At 38.5% G+C, this 17,450-nt stretch overlaps 1 protein-coding gene across 2 annotated transcripts in view; it reads left to right on the top strand.

The window, feature by feature from the left end:
- Positions 1-17,450, top strand: part of ipo11 (importin 11) — a 148,136-nt gene that overhangs the window by 72,090 nt on the left and 58,596 nt on the right. For both annotated transcript variants that reach the window (XM_057356365.1, XM_057356366.1), the window contains 6 exons: positions 5,575-5,608; positions 5,894-5,934; positions 6,441-6,557; positions 7,704-7,817; positions 12,805-12,920; positions 17,067-17,143. In XM_057356365.1, the coding sequence (XP_057212348.1) occupies positions 5,575-5,608; positions 5,894-5,934; positions 6,441-6,557; positions 7,704-7,817; positions 12,805-12,920; positions 17,067-17,143 (499 nt within the window). The remainder of the gene's footprint in view (positions 1-5,574; positions 5,609-5,893; positions 5,935-6,440; positions 6,558-7,703; positions 7,818-12,804; positions 12,921-17,066; positions 17,144-17,450) is intronic.

Genomic DNA, 17,450 nt, shown 5'->3' with positions numbered 1-17,450 from the left:
GGGCAGCCTCTAAATCATCAATACTCAACCTGGTAGATCTGTCTGCTGCTTTTGACACCGTTAATCACAACATCCTCTTGTCAAACATCAGGGTAATGGGTGTCTCGGGAACAGCGCTCCAATAGTTGAAGTTTTACCTTTCTGGTACGTCATTCAGGGTATCATGGAGCGGTGTGGTCTCTGAGCCTCAACATCTCACTACTGGGGTACCCCAGGGCTCGGTGCTTGGACCACTGTTCTTTTCAATAGGTATGGCATCCCTAGGATCGGTCAATCGGAAACATGGCTTTTCCTATCACTGCTATGCAGATGACACACAACTCCACTTTTCCTTTCAGCCAGACGATCCAACAGTATCTGCTCGCATCTCTGCATGCCTGAGTGATACTTCACTCTGGATGAAAGACCTTCACTTGCAACTGAACCTTGCAAAGACTGAACTGCTTGTGATCTCAGCTTACCCAAAGATTCATCACAACCTCTCCATTCAACTAGGTTCATCAACCATTTACCTTCCAGGACAGCCAGTCCTCATGGTAATTGATGATCAGCTATCATGTTGCCAGCACGACCTGGTCATGTAGATTTGTCCTGTACAACATAGCTCCTATCAGAGCTGGTACAAGCACTAGTCCTGTCCAGCCTGGACTACTGTAATGCTCTCCTGACCGGCCTTCCAGCTTGTACAAACAAACCTCTGCAAATAATCCAGAATGCAGCGGCAAGAGTGGTCTTTAATTAGCCAAAGACCGCACACGTTACACTGCTCTTCATCAGGTTACACTGGCTACTGATTGCCGCTCGCATCAAATTCAAAGCTCTACTTTTGTCTCACAAGGCAACCAATTGTTCTGCACCCCCATACCTACACTTACTAATTCAGACGTGTGTACCCTCCAGATCCTTGCGTTCTGCGAATGAACAACGTCTTGTGGTGCCATCCCAAAAAGGCACAAAATCACTTTCACGAGCCTTTTATGGAACTGTTCCACGATGTTGGAATGATCTGCCTGTTTCTATAAGAACAGCGGAATCTTTAGCCATCTTTAAGAATCGGCTAAAGACACATCTCTTTCGTCAACACCTGACACAATAACACAGACTCCTCTTGCTATCCTTTTACTGTTTATCTCTCTTAAAAAAATCTATTGTCTGTAAGTATTGTCTATATGTTTTTATTTATATAGCTTTGTGCACTGTGTTAGGCAAACTGAGGCCAGTTCTATGCCACTAACGCATTGCTGCCCTTTTGTTGCACTGATTGCTTCCATTGTTATGCCTGTTTTGTAAGTCGCTTTGGATAAAAACGTCTGCTAAATGACTATATGAAAACGTAAGTAAATTGTCACACCCATAACAATCCATATTTCTCAAAAATGGGCATATGAAAATGAAAATATAGTAACTATTTTTGTTCTATAATGAGCCATCTCTTCATTTATTGGCTAATATTTCTTCTAGTTTGCACATTCTAATTCACAGAATTGAATATTATGTATTAATTGAATTAAGAGTTAATTTTCACCATGCCTGCAGCCATAATAAAAAATGGAGCAACATAGTTTTGAAAATAGGCAAGAACATTCGTTCATGTTGTATGCCCATTCGACAGCCGCTCTTTGCACACTCAGATTGAATTATTGGCGTACACGTTGCACTAGCATGATTGGGCATATCACAGTTCCGGCACACTGCCCCCAAGCCGTCCTTGTTGTTGAGCCTGGCATGGAATATTTATGTTTGTAAAAAATTAATTTGTCACACCGCAGGAGCATTTCAAATTAACCTGCAAAGTCTAAAGGTGCTTAAAAACAGTAAAACCTTGAAGGAAACGGTGACCACTCGTGACACATTTCCTCACGCAAACATATCAGTTTGGTTTTAATTAAAAAGCCCACTACATGCGTATATAACCCCCCTAGCAATTCACAAACACGCTCACGTTCATCTGCAAGCGTGGTGCTGCATTCGAACCGCAGAGGTACTGTCATGTCTGCCTTCAGACAAACGGCTTGTGTTGACCTGACAGTGGCTGCGGGGTCCGGAGGCTTCAGGCGAAGATGGATGACTCCGATTACACTACTGCAACATATCTACAGCTCTAGAGACTTTACCCCTCCTGCTTATAAATCCCATGAGTAATTTCCTAGGCAAAACAAGACCGGCATGCTAGTGGATAGTTTAGGTGTGTGCGGCGCTTGTGTCTGTATCTGACCAACCCCGAAATGAGAGACTCCAGAGTTGGGGACAACGAAGTGCTCGTGCCTACAGGAGGTTTTACCACCTCGTTTTTCCACTGTAGAAGATCATTTATCTCCCCATGTTTCAACATTGCCTGAACTCTATTATGCAGCGGAAATGAGATCAGGCTAGTTCTATTTCATGGTTTGTCAGCTTGAAAGGAATAGGCTGATCCTTTTCATATACATGCACTCTTATACATACAACATGCGTTTCTAAATAGAGTATGCTTGCCGATGCTTTCGCATATGTGTTTGTAGGTAAAACACTCTAGATTTGTTTCATGCAAATGTCAACCTTGAAATAAAATATGTAGTTTTACCAAAGGTTTTCACCACCAAATTTTGACATCTGACCCTTCAGTAATTCCTCCCCTAGACCTCACATGCAAAAATCTATAACCCACATTTCCACATTCCACATTAAAAATGTGGGTTATAGATTTTTGCACTTGCACTTTAAAAACACTTTGTGTTTTTAAAGCCAAGTTTTCATAGTCAGGTGAGAGAATTGTCACATCCATAACGGTCTATATTCATCTTAAGTGGGCACATGAAAATGAAAATTTAGCTATTTTACGTTCTATAGAGGGTATGCGTTGACGTCACTTTCCCACGTGACCACGCCGGGACACGCTCCCTTGAGTGGTAAAACTGAGGCAAAATGGCTGCATTCAATAGGAGGAACAAAAACCGGTACTAAAACACAAGCAGCTGGACTCGACGGTGATCCTTACGACTACCTTATGACTTACAAAGGAATCAGGTGTTCTTAGACACTCAAGCAGGCGCGTTCCGGCGTGTTCACGTGGGAAAGTGACGACACGTGCATATACCCTCTATAAGGAGCCATCCCTTCTTCATTTGTTGGGTATTATTGCTTCTGGGTTTCATATTTTAATTTACAGAAAAAATCTCTCAAAAACATGCATCCTTTTTTGTCACATCCGTAACACATACACTTTTCTCTCTTTTAAAATTAAAAACTGTGTGTAGACTGATATTTTTCTGATGTCTGGATTCTATCTTCAAGGGTTTAGTCAAATTTAAACTGTTTGTTCAATATATTGGTAATAGTTCAGTGAGAATTTATATTTCAAATTTTGACTAAAAATGTCACTTCCATAACCCTGGAATTGCCCTTATGTGGAAATGTGGGTTATAGATTTTTGTGTGGGAGGTCTAGGGGAGGAATTACTGAAGCAGATGCGTCTTCTGCGATTGCTCACGGAGGCTAATAACTATTATTCCACTCCTTCTCCGACCGGATGAGGTGAAGAATGCAGGATTATAGACGCTCATATGCATAACAGAGGCAAGCTGAGTAGGCCGATAACATGGATGGTGTCCGAACCTTTAGGTGCTCTGGATGGCCAGGTATTCGTCTGACAGTGGCAGGCGGGGCCCATATTTTGTTAAAGGATTGCTGTCACAGAATCTCATCTTTTCCACTCATGATTCCCTCATATCTGTCGGGTGGGAGCTCTGTATCATGGCAGGCAGCAGAATGTGCCTTTTTTCAGATGTGTTTGATGTGTCATGCCACAGATGCCTCTGAGACAGAAAGCGGCTCTGCTTATCTCTGCTTTTTGCCTCGGTAGAATATGTAAGCCCTTCTAAACCCCTTTGAATGAAGATGGATTGAACGGTTGGCTGTTTTTAAGGTTTGCGTTATTGTTTCTGCTAGTTACACTAAACATAGTCTCTCATTTACAAATGAAAATACGGAAATAGCAGATTTCATGAACGTCTAACTTGTGTGGAGCGTGAACGCTTTAATGGAAGGCTTGGGGACAATGTATCGATATTCTCACACAGCGCACACTTAATTGTTTTTATCGGACCAAAACTCGGTGGGTGTTAAGCACAAAGCATTAAAATCCACTTTGGATAAAAAAGAAAAGTGAGGAAAAATTGCACATTTTTTGCACATATTGATCAATGCACACCAGGGGTCAAGACTTGTCATCATGGTCTTTGTCAGTTTACTACCTAATAAATGGATTTGTCGTACCCCCTAGCTATTACATTCATAACTGCTCCATCATTAGTTTTGATGTGTCGCTGAAAGTTAATCTTCTGCTTGTTATAAACGTGAGCATAGCGCACACCATGCCGTCCCATCAGGCCGTGTAATAGATCATTGTGAGAGGGCGGCGAGGTCTGTCATTAGCCACCTGCTTGCGTCTTACTTTCTGTGCGTTCCTCAGCTACTCCCTCAGGCTCCGCCGTTATCCCGTACAGGCACGGCCTCATAATGATGTTAATTTTGTTTTGGTTACAGGCTAATTTTCAAGATTTATCTGTTGAGGAAACTTTCGCAGGCTTTAGAGGTCTCTTGTCAAAGTGCAGCGCACTGATTTGAGGGTGAATTAATGGCCGCCCTTAAAGTGTTCTTGGAAGGTGACGTGTGTCATTTTTTTTAAATAGGAGATGAAATACTTTCCTGCTGTTATTCAGGCAAAGATTTTGCAAAATTCGCAGGCTGTGCTGCTTTTACAGAAAACCAGCTTTACCAAACAGTATGTGTGAACAGCTTATACAGTAAATGTATGACTGCGGACTGAAGACCAGTGATAGACTGGGAAATTACAAGCTTTAATGCCTGTTTTGTACTAGATGTGCGCCGGTATTCAGTAATCCTGTATATTATGATAATGACATACACAATAGTTTTATTGTTCACACTTTAATAAGAATTGTTTAGATTTCCAGAATGCACAATAGCTTCTTTTACATGAACTGTTTCAACTTTACAACACTGCATATGTGTTGTGTATAAGCGTCTAAATAAAAATGAATATAAATGAAACGGGCATTACATGAGAGGGAGTCGTGCATATAAAAACATGGATTATGTTACAGTAAAATGGAGATCAAACATTAAACATTGTTATATGGACTAAAACTTGTTCTTTTGCTTATAAATATGTTTAAAACAGGATTTTATTTTATTTAACAATCATTTTAGTCTATCTTACAATTATAAAAAATTTTCCAATTAAATTTTTTAATTTGATTTAATTTGATTACAATTATTTAATCTTACAATATAAATCATATTTGAATTATTTTACAACTGTATCATTTTATTTTACAACACTTTTATTTTAATTTTACGTTATTTTACAATTATTTTGTTATTTTTACCATTCTTTTTTTTTACAATTTAAATTATTCAATTGTATAATATACAAATGTTTTCATATAATGTATATTCATGTTATGGTGTAACTAGTGCATCCCAGAATGTTCTATATAGTGCTGTACATTACTACTAATACTGACAACGTAAAAAAAAATGTTTTTCAATTTTTGTTCTCTGTTATTTCAGGTTCGCATCGAAACAGCCACAACACTAAAGCTGGATATCCTTTCTGATTGCCTGAACGATGCTGAGTTGGTTATACTTCACAGACTTTACACCAGGGTGGTCATTTTTCACCTGTAATTGGATGGATTTATGTTTGAGCACTCTTGTAATTAGTTTGCCTATTAACCCAGAGCCACTCTAAAGCACCTGCTTGTTTGCCTGGTGGCAAATTATGGCTTCAAGTACTTCTCAGCCCCATCTACATGTCTGATTATCGGTTGTATATTTAAGAGGTCTCCAGAAATCACACCTGCAGTCATTACACTTAACTCAACTTCACCCGTTGATGACTTCGAATTCAGAACTGAACAGTTCTTACCGGTAAGATCGTGTCTCCTTCAGTTATGATTTGATTGCATTGCGTTTACTTTGGGATGTAATCATCAGCTAATCGTTTGTTACCCTAAGCCCTAGATGACACGCCCACAGTCTGATTCATATTGCACACAAAAATGAAAAACGCTTTCTCAGTCTTGTGTACTCTAGTTTCATATGTTGAATTGATGCAATGTACTGGAGAATAACTACAACAGTAACTATATATAAACAACAGTTTATATATAAAAAAATAAAAAACCTGTTGTTATTTATTTACCCTTACAGTATGTTGATCAAAAACTGTATGACTCTTTCTTGCCTAGAACACAAAAGATAATATTTTCAGAAATGGTTTTGTGTCCATACAATGGAAGTCAATGGGGTCCAATGTTTTTTGTGTATCAACTTTCTTTAAAAAAATCTTTTTTTGTGTGTTCTGCAGAAGAAAGAAAGTCATACAAGTTTGAAACATCTTTCTAACATCTCTCATTTCTCTCTTTGTCCCTTAGTACTTGGAGTCTATATTCAGCCTGTTGTTCCAGCTGCTACAGCAGGTCAACGAATGCGACACTAAAATGCAAGTGCTGCACGTTATCTCCTGCGTCATTGAGAGAGTCAGCATTCAGGTGAGCCTCAGTCCTCATCACAGGTCAAATGAAGTCATCGAAACACCACCGCTGCGTTCTTGACCCTTGGATGGATGCTTTTCTAAAGTTGTCCTCAGGTCAACAAGCGTATCGTTTTTGCACGCTGAGCGACATGTATTTATATCATGTCATTACCAAACTGTGTTGACGGCGGTTAAGGCCACAACCTTCTTTGTAGATGAACTTTAGCTGTTGGCTCAGAGCCATTTAATGTATGACGTTTATGATTCAAGAACAGAACTTGTTGTTGAAGCTTGCTGGATTTAAACATGAATAAATCAGAGGGTTGTAACATGCATGCAGTGAGCCATTGGAAAAGAAGGGCCCTTCAGAAGGCACTGACAAAACCCGACTGCTTCAATGATTCACGCTCCTCTCTATTGCCCTGCAGGAGCGTATATTTGGCTTAGAGATTAGTCAAATGGGCAGTATTAAATATAAAAGTGTTTTCATGAAAAGGTCCGTTTTTATGGCTCTCTCTAATCCGCCACCACAGGAGAAAATGTATTCACGTTTTATGACATCATAAGCTCAGAAATGTATGATTTGACCCTTGAGCAGATCCTTTTGACATTTTAGCCGAAGTTTTTTATTCACAGTGACCGCTTTTCAACAAAAGCTGCTTTGTTGGACATTCTTCAGGCCAGAGCTTGAAGGGATAGTTCACGCGAAAATGAATATTCTGTTATTGTCATTCCAAATCTGTATTATTCTTTATCTGTGGAACACAAAAAAAGATATTTTGAGAAATATCTCAGTGGTTTTGTGTCTATACAATGGAAGTCAATGGGGTCCAATGTTGTTTGGTTACCAACATTCTTCAAAATGTCTTCTTTTGTCTTCTGCAGAAGAAAGAAAGTCATACAGATTTGAAATGACATGAGTGCGAGTAAATGATGAAAACAAATTCAGATAAATGTACAGATCAATAAAAAATGGGAAACAATAAGTACATTTACTGTAAGCATAAATGAACCCATCTTGTTCAATTTTCTTTTTTCAGAATTGAAAAACGCTTTTTATCTTTGCCCGCGTGTCTGTGTGCTAGCAGCCCTGTTCTCAAGTCTTGGTATTTGATGTGCCGTGTGTGTTCAGTGAGATTAATGCTTTGTTTATTTTCTTTAGATCCGACCGTATGTGGGCTGCTTGGTTCAGTACCTTCCTCTTCTTTGGAAGCAGTCAGAAGAACACAACATGCTCCGCTGTGCCATCCTCACCACCCTCATCCACCTCGTACAGGTACGGTACGCCCCTGGGGCCGAGAATTGAACAGATAACCAGGCTTTGATGCTGGGTCTTAAGTGCTTCGCTCGAATGTGATGTGCTTACCGTCACCAGTGGGGGCCTAATTTCCGCTGTTGTGGTCCGTGGCTATGAACACATGCCCCGCTGCCCTGCTGCCCTGCTTCTTTTATCCTTGAGAAGACCTTTATTTTAGTACGATCTACTTCATCCCTTCCCTGCTGTAGACAGGGGCTTCTTATTGATGGGTTGCGTTTGAAAATTGCCGCAGTGGTTGTCTATCTTCCGCCACGTGGGGTCTTGCAAGCTGCTCATTTGATTCCGTTTTTTCTTGCTATGAGCTTCAGGAGCTGTTTCGGTGTCGCTTAGCCCCTGAGGTGATACTTAGATTTTAAGTGTCCAGGGACTGTGTTAAAACGCATGTCTTGAACTTGGTTTAACCAAGAGATCAAAAGAGCAACACTGTTGTAATGCAGGAATGACTTTTTCGCACTTTTTTACAATTTGTGACTTTAAAAAACTTGGAAAAAGATTGAAAACCACATGCTGGGTTGTGACTCTCTGAGCCTATTTACACCTGGTCACCTGGGCGTTTTCTCTGATCGGATAGCTATCAGATTTATTAAAACCAATGCATTTACACTTAGCCACATAAATGCGTCTCAGCTGAACGGATATGAATCCGATCTTTTATTCACGCGCAAAATGCAAATGTTAACTCTTTATTTCCGCCAAAATGAAATGACAGGGACTGTTGTTTTGCTTTATTTACCTCTGCAAATGCAGTCATGTCTAAAAATGCATGCAAAACTCGTATTGTAACATTCTCTCTTCCAAAGCGCTGGTACTCTCGTGGCATCATGCCTTTGCAGAAAAACCACAAGTCGCGTTCTAAAGGATGACGAGATCTCAGCGCTCTCATCCTAACCACGTCTACAACCACACATGTAAATAGCCCCAGCGCGTTGCCGCAACGAGTGTCTGCGTTTCGTGGCTGCTCCATCCATTCCCCGGCTGTTTTAGTGGTTTATTTGCCTCAGGCGCGGCTAACTTGCGAGCAACATACATGCGTTTGGGAGGAGTTAAGCGCTCGCACTGATATATGTGTTTTTAACAACCAGATGCATTTAGACATGATCAGTTTTGCCTGGAATGCATCCCAGACCACCTCATGAAGTGGTTTGAGCGATCGGATTTAAATCCGTCTCGAATGCGTTTCAGAGGGCATTTACACCTGGTCTTTTCACGATCGGATAGCTATCCGATCAGAGAAAACGCATGAAGTGACCAGGCATAAATAGGCTCTCTGTGTCCTCTAAATGATGCAAAGCGAGCGCAGTTTTCTTTACTGTTGTGATGTATGTTCTGTTGAATTAGAAAGTTTGGACAGGACATAGTGAAGGGCATTTTTGATAAGCCAGTACTGTAGTTTTTACTAGGGGTGTCACAATATCAGATTTTCACTACGTGATTATCGTGACAAAATCCACAATGATGATATTATCATAATATCTTTTGTTTCAAATAATAAATGATGCTCTCAGTCAAATTCGTCTTAAATATTAATTTAGTGCATTTTGTTTTTTATTTGTTCAATGAATCACACTTTAAATACAAGCGTAGAGGGGACAAAAAGAGAGTTTGTTACCACTCTGGCTTTTATAACAAAATTGTTTGTGCTGAATTATTTACAATATTATGATATCGATAATCATGGTTTTTAAAATCACGGTTACTGCCATATATCCTATTTTCGATTCACTTCACAGTCATGGACCGTGGACCTCTAGTCAGAGGCGGATGTTTTTAATATTTTTTTATTCAAATAATAATAATGATAATAATATATAACAATAATAATAATAGTAATATTTACTGATAAAAAGGTGTTTACTTATTTTTTCAAGTAGCCGTGTAATCAGCTGGAGAATACACATTCTGCCCCCCCCCCGTATAGGTTTATTTAACGATACCAACCAGCTGGATGTACATTATTCCTTACATATTGTCATTTACAACTAAATGGTTTAAGGGTCCTTGACTTGTCCTTACTTGTAACCACTTCTATACTGTATGTAATGTACAAACGCTGATTTATACTAGCATGGATCAGTGTCAATGTTTAATTTTCGAGTTTATAAACATTTCTCTGAAGAGAGTTATGAAACAATCTTCAGCTTGATTGAGCCGTTCTTTGTCTTTGAAAGTGCTCTGTGCTTCAGAAACCACATCTTGCGTATTACCACTTTCTGCTCACACCGAAGACCCTTCATTACCGTGTCTTCAATACTTGTAAATCACAGTAGACAACCACATGAATCAGTTTGAGATTTCGCCCCGAGGCTTGTCCGAAATTTGCATACTTCCAAAAATCTGACAGCTTAGTTGACCAGCATAAACTGTGCGATTTGCATATTAAAATGAAACCATCTATTGTGTCAATCCAAGACTGGCATATCTTACCACCCGCCATCAACAGTTTGCTATTAACCTTGCGTTTGTTTGTGTTTTCTGTGGCCTCCACTGCCAGCCATATGGTATCACAGCTGCTCCTGTCATGCCTGCCGCAGAATGCTGAAGAGACAATATTACCAGCAAGCATTCAAAGTCAATCATCCTTAAATGGGCCCTATCATGGGTCCCTCCCCAAAAGCATATCTCTGGCAGATGTCCAAAAACAGATGCGGTATTTGCTGCACATTTGGATGTGATTTGTTGACCCGTGGAAGCTAAATTGCTTTGGCTCGTGCTGTGGCCCTGGAATTGGCCGCTGTTATGGATGGAGCAGGTATTTGGAAACACGTTTTTCGGGAAAGCAAAATTTCCAAAATGTATGATCGGTTACTGCTTGCTTTTTATGTAAAAACATGCAAACATACTAAAATAAAGCAATACGATATTAATAGAATACTTAAGGAAGTGTCTTACAGTGATTGGATCATGTTTAAAGGTAAAGTGTGTAGCTTTATTGTTCATAAAATATTTTCTTCAAATCGAGTTTAATAGGCAGAGACAACTTCAGTATACAATAATATAAACAGTGATGCTATAGAAACGTAATGCTTATGAGCTTTTTTGCCAGTTTTACACATTGCAAAACATTGGCTCAACTAATGATTTGAGTTTGTGGGCGGGAAAATGTATTTGGCCAACTATTTGCTGAGGGAAGGTTGGGAAAAACTCCTTATTTTTGACATGTACTTTTTAACAAATTGAACATGCTTAACAAATGAGTAAATTTTGCAACATTGCCAAATTAAATAAAACAAATTATTATTTTGTTAAAACATGAAGCCTATTTTTTAGCTGTTTTATTTTTGTGTGTGTGTTGCTTTGTTCAGTGAAATTGGCAACATTGCAAATATAAATTTAAAAAATATATATATATATATTATTTTGCATAATAAATAAATAAAAAATTAATTGAGCCTATTTTGGATCTATTTTATTGACGTTTCATCGGACGCACGTGCCTGGATGGAAGATAACTTCTGGTCTGAGTTTGTTTATCGATCTGGCTAATAGCTAATATTACAACTATTTATATTTAGTTTATATTAATGTTGATTTACAGTATATTATTATTGTACTGTATTAAAATTGCATTGATTTGTTGAATTTTGTTGTATGTTTATTTTATTAAATTAACAATTTGTTAAATGGGTCGTGTAACTTTGTCTTTAAAAGTTTTATTGTTGTCAATTGTATTATTGTAGTCAAATCTAACAAAAAACATTTCTAGAAACGATACAAATGACAAACAGGCAACAGTAAAGCATTACAGTGTCATCAAAGTTCCTCTGTTTGTCTCAATTTTCAGAAAACCGCATAGCTCACTTTCTTGCCTTTCTGCTTGCCAAGTTATGACTCTTCATGCCTGCGGTTGGTTTCCTTGCCTTCTGTTTGTTGTTTTCATCATTGGCCCATGACAGTAACAAAAGCATCACCTGGGTCCTGCAGATGCTACAGTCTAGCCTGTCTAAGCCCCTCAGAGCTTTCTCTCCATGTGACTTTGATGGACAGCTCAGAATCAGCAGACTGTCGAAGGCAGTCATGCCCTGAACTCAAGAGCCCTTGCCGGTGGTCTTTGCAATGAGCTCTCATCATTCAGAGGCTGAGTAGACGTATCTCACCCCCGGGGAGAGCACGGATGCTCTAGAGCACGACCTCCCGCGCAGGGCCTTCGAATAAACTCGAGAACGCACAGAGAGCGGCCGTGTGTTTGTGAGATTCCCTTAGTGGAGAGCAGCAATAGTAGAATATTGCACCTGCCGCTTTTCAGAATGAAAATGATGCTCTTTGTGTTCGACTGTAAGGTGGAATAAAACTAAATTTTAGCTGAGAGTAGAATTTCAAATAGCAATGTTCCTTGAAATTCTCTTGAAAGCCTGTTATCATATTTCTCGGAATACAAATGTTTTTCTTTATGCTACTACTTGTTGAATTGTACTACTTGTTGAACGGCTGATATAACATGCCGTATTTTCAGGGCATATTAAACACTTTGTTCATCTCTAGCTTGTTACATTTAAACGTATTATTCAGATGAAATGATTTTGTCATTATTTACTCCCCCTCATGTTGTTCCAAATGTGTATGCTGTTGTATTTTCTGTGAATCACAAAAAGACATTTTGAAAGAATCTTGCAGGTTTTTTTCAATACAAGGACAGTTCGTCGTAACCATGGGATGTTAAACTCAGGAAAAAAAGACAGCAATCTAAAACAATTTTTTTGTTTGTTTGCTTTTTTGTCCTTTTGGAGCTTAACATACAAGGTCAATATGAACTGTTGTTGCATTTGTTAAGATTCTTCAATATTTCTTGAGTGTTTTGCTGAAGGTAAAAAACACACGTCATCATTTAACATCAAGAGAGTAAGTACAGTAAATAATGACAGAATTATGTTTGTGCGTGCGTGCATGCGTGTGTGTAAACATACCGTGGTACAGTATGATGTATTGAAAACTTTTGGTGTTATTCCAGGGCCTGGGAGCGGAAAGCAAGAATCTGTATCCCTTCCTTCTACCTGTTATCCAGCTGAGCACAGATGTTTCACAGCCCCCTCATGTTTACCTGCTGGAAGATGGGCTTGAACTCTGGTAAGTCTTCAAAGGTCTAAGCTAGGTTGAAGTCTCTTTTTTCATTTTTTTTTTTTTTGCCGTGCACTTCCAGTCAAAGTGGCTTAAAAAGTTGTTGATATAAAGGCTGATGCTTAAACACCTGAAATTGTTTTGCATATAAATATATGTTGTGCCTACATATTAATGTCTTTACATTAATAATATTTTTTTATATACAAGTTGGTTTAAAAAGTGAATGTAAAGCAGCCGGCCAGTGGCCAGCACACAAGGAAATCATTTGGTACTTATTAGAAATATCCCAATTAGCTACCAATGCCAGCGGTGTTACATGCTTTTTTGGGCTATGACACATTTTTTAGATTTCAAATTATTTTAGAAAAACAGGCTAATAGGCCTATATTTAAAAAAAAAACATTGCTACTGTAAATAAGATATGATTCAAAGTTTCTCGCTGCTTCAGCTGCATCTTTAATGACCTTATGTGGAATTGAGACCCCACGGGTGACATTGTAAAATATTTCATAAGAACATAATATAACATAATGTGCCATAATTCCATTTGTTGACATTCTTGATAGATTTGATTACTTTTATTCTTTAAAAAAATGGAATTTTGTAATAATGAAGAACAAGCAGATGTCCACATTTGTAGCTGGTGGACTGACGCTATGTTCTGGCGAGTGTCTCTTAGGGTTTTGCTCTGTTTATATATTCTCTAAATGAGTGGTTCTCAAAATTTTTCGTTGTAAGGCTCCCTTTGTGTAGAGTGCATCGCTTTGCGGCCCCCCAAATAAAGACTTATAATCTTAAATTTAACATTTTTATTTAAACAAAAACATATTTGGTTATACAATGCTGAAACATCAATTCTTTTGTCTGGTGGTCTTATTTTTCTGATGTTTGATTGCATAAAATCTATGATCAATTTCTATATTTCATAAAATGCCACAAAATCTGTGGCCCTCTGGATCCATCTCGCCCCCCCCATCCCCCCCCCCAGGGGCTACGGCCCCCAGTTTGAGAACTACTGCTCTAAATGTTTCATGTTGTCAGGGCTGTGTTGTGTTTCTGCATCTGTATGATTAATACTTAATGTTCTCTGTATTCGTATGCTGTCACAGGTTTGTTTTATCTGTGTGTGGACTGTATACATATCAGGGAGACCCCAATGCTGAAATGTCAATGTTGTGTTGATTTTATGTCATCTCGTTTTTTTATAGATTTACCTGCTTTCTGTATAGTCTGATAGACTGACAGCAGCGTGATTCGGTAGATGGAGAGAGATCTGATAATTCTGATCAATCAATAAATGTAATGCATTTATAAAGACATAAAATTAAGTTTCTATTGTACTGGTCTTCTGCTATAAGCTTTGAAACAGATGTGTTTTATTTCTATTTAAATAATTTCTGTGATCTTTATTTACATTTCTGATTATAAATACTTAAAAATACTATATTTAATATTGTATTGTCAGGTGTTGACAGCTAAACAACATTCAAGAACCAACATGTGCAGTGGGGGTCCAAAAGTCTAAAAGCACTATATTCACGTTTATTAATTATTTTAAATACAAAAAACCGTATAAAAAATATTATTTATTATAAATGGTTTTATCAGCATTACAATTTGAGTGACAATGAATTGAAATCAAGTCGCACGAGTGTCTGAATGTGAGTTCAGCTCGGCTGATTGTCATTATGGTGTACGTGTGGCGATAGTGTATTTCGAGATCTCTTCATTAAGCCGGTTGGCTCTGTTGTCAGCGACGAAAGTCACGTGTTGGCACTTTGATCATGCGTATATATCGTTACTATAGCAACCAATGCAGATATACCTGCGCTGGTCCTCCTGAGTATCAGATATTAAACAGAAATTAGCATTTTGTGTCGTGAACATAAATAGAATACTGCTTGCGCTACAGGCATCAAAAGAAGGCCTCTTTGCTTTTTGGATGAGAAAAAGAAATGTGAACATCTTGAACACATAAGCATTTTGTTTTGCTGTGTGCAAGAAATAGTTTACTCAGCAATGTTCTTTTATCATTTATTTGCATCGATGTTGTTTAAAACCTTTGTCATTATTTACTTACCCTTAAGTCATTCCACACCCGCAAGACCGTCGTTCCTCTTCACAACACAAATTGAGATATTTTTGATAAAGTTCAAGAGCTTTCTGACCTCCATACACAGCATTGCAACTACCACTTTCAAGGTGCTGAAATGTTGTAAAGGCATTTTTAAAATACTCCATGTGACTGTTTTGTGCTCTTGATTTTGTTAAAACAATCTTAATTTGTGTTCCAAAGATGAAGGAAGGTCTCACGGGTGTGGGATGACTTGAGGGTGAGGAATTAATTTCAGAATTTAATTTTTTTGTAAAACAAAATGTAAGAAGCCCTTTAAAGGTGCAGTGAGGGATTTCGGATAAACGCTGTGGAGATTTGAAATCAATACCCAAACTAAATAATTTCTTTCTCATTGCTCCACCCTCAAAATAACAAACTCTTCCTCTCCTCTTCACTCTCAAAAAGGATGTGTTAATAATCAACACTCTGTTTGTGTTATGCTTTTTAACACATGGTGTCATTTTAACACATTTTGTATTAAATAAATGAAAGGGACAACACAAGTTGAGTTCAGAGTAACACAAAACACACAGAGGCATGTTGACAAAATGTGTTGTCCTTAACTGAACACAAAATGTGTTGTTTTTGCAGTGTCCCCCCCATCATGGGTGAATGTGCCCCCTTTTGCTGATTAGTTAAGAGATTGTTGTGGTGTTGTGTAATCGGTCTCATCAACTGCCAGGACTATGCAAAACAACATATTACTGTGCAAACACAATATAATAACGTTTTTTTTAACACACACACAGAGAACAGAAATTGTTTGTGTGGGTGTTGATTTCAAAATTATTTAAATTTTCGAGATGACACCTTTAATTTGGACCACACTGCCTTGCTTTGTGTCTATTTATGAAGTCTTTTAAGCACGTAGATATTGTAAAAATATAAGAATTGTGCACGCTTCCAGACAAAGTGATAAAGGTGAGATGTTCACTAGCATCACCAAATGGTATTCAAAAAGATAAAAAAAACACTACTGAACACAAATCCGCCCCTAACCTCACGCCATGCGTTGAGCACGAGCGCCACTTTTCAGCGGAATAAACCAGCAGATGTCATTGACTGCATATTAAGCAGGAATACAAGTCCTCATCATAATTAAAATCACACATGTCAATAATGTGACAAAGTATACGCATGTCAGAAGTCAAACCATCCGTTTATCTTTTGACATTGTTCAAACAATTTCCGGACCAAAGTTGAAGCTATCAGTGGTATAAACTGCCCTCAATCTAAATGGGATCCCAGTTTACGTCTGTTTCTCTGTTTTTTGCATCCTCACTCTGACAGCCACTGACACACATAATGCTTGAAAAAAAACATTGTCTGTCCTGATGCGAATGATAGCATGGATCACAGCGGCCAGCCTATTTTTTAGTGCCACTCTGTGTAAGTGGCCGGCCCCAACATTACGCGATACGAAGACGCTGAGTCAGGAGGAATTTCACGGGTAAATGAATTTGTCATCTTCATCTTGGAGTTCACACGACGCTCCCTGCGTTTCAGATCGATATCTTTTACAATAATAGGCCCCATCATAGATTTCTCCCTTCATATCCTTTCTGTGCGCTCATTTCTCACGCGTTCCGTTTTGTTTCTTTTCATTCATCTCTTCGATGAGGTTTATTTTTCTAGTTCAAAGCTTCAGACTCGCACGGTCTCGGTTTGATCTTTTCCACCGTTCATTTGTCAGCCCCACTCGATCTGTCTCGAATCTAGACAAGGAGAGTCATTCCGTACAATAAAGCGACGTGCACAAAGACTCCTCTGTAGCCACCGCATCCGAAATAGCAGCACTTCAACAAATTTACCGGCATCCATCTATTTTGCGGAAGGCTTTTATGAAAGATCATCTGTTTTGTTTAAAGATGGAAGCTGTTCAGTTTGAAGCCACCTTTTTTATGAATGGCTGCCACTGTAGTGTTTCCATGGACACTAAAAGCACAGTTCTTTTATTGTCGTATTACTATTATTTGTAGGTTTTTCATCGTTTGTGTCACAATGACTGAGTAACAAGGCTGACTGTGTTTATGCAGGTTGGTGACATTGGAGAACAGCTCTGCCATTACTCCAGAGCTTCTCAGAATCTTCCAGAACATGTCTGCCCTACTTGGTAAGTCGTTTCCTGTAAAATAGATTTTTTATTTCAGATCAAGTTGAAGGCCAATGTCATTTACCTGTCAGCTAGACATAAGTTGAAATGCAGTTCGGCTGAATTCATCGTTTCAATTAAATTCTTGTTGGCTGAATCTTAAATTGACCTCAATCCTTTAATGCACTGCTTCTCAATCTCCTCAGGCCAATTATCACCTTTGATCAAATCTGAATATTCCACCTAGTCCCCCCTTGTCCTTTTTTCATTTTTTTATCTTATGGGCACCTTCTTAAAAAATTTAATAGTGACACAATTTCATGTTCTG

This window comes from Triplophysa rosa, linkage group LG17 (genome assembly GCF_024868665.1).
Source record: "Triplophysa rosa linkage group LG17, Trosa_1v2, whole genome shotgun sequence".
Lineage (NCBI taxonomy): Eukaryota > Metazoa > Chordata > Actinopteri > Cypriniformes > Nemacheilidae > Triplophysa > Triplophysa rosa.
This window is presented reverse-complemented; position numbering and strand designations above follow the sequence as displayed.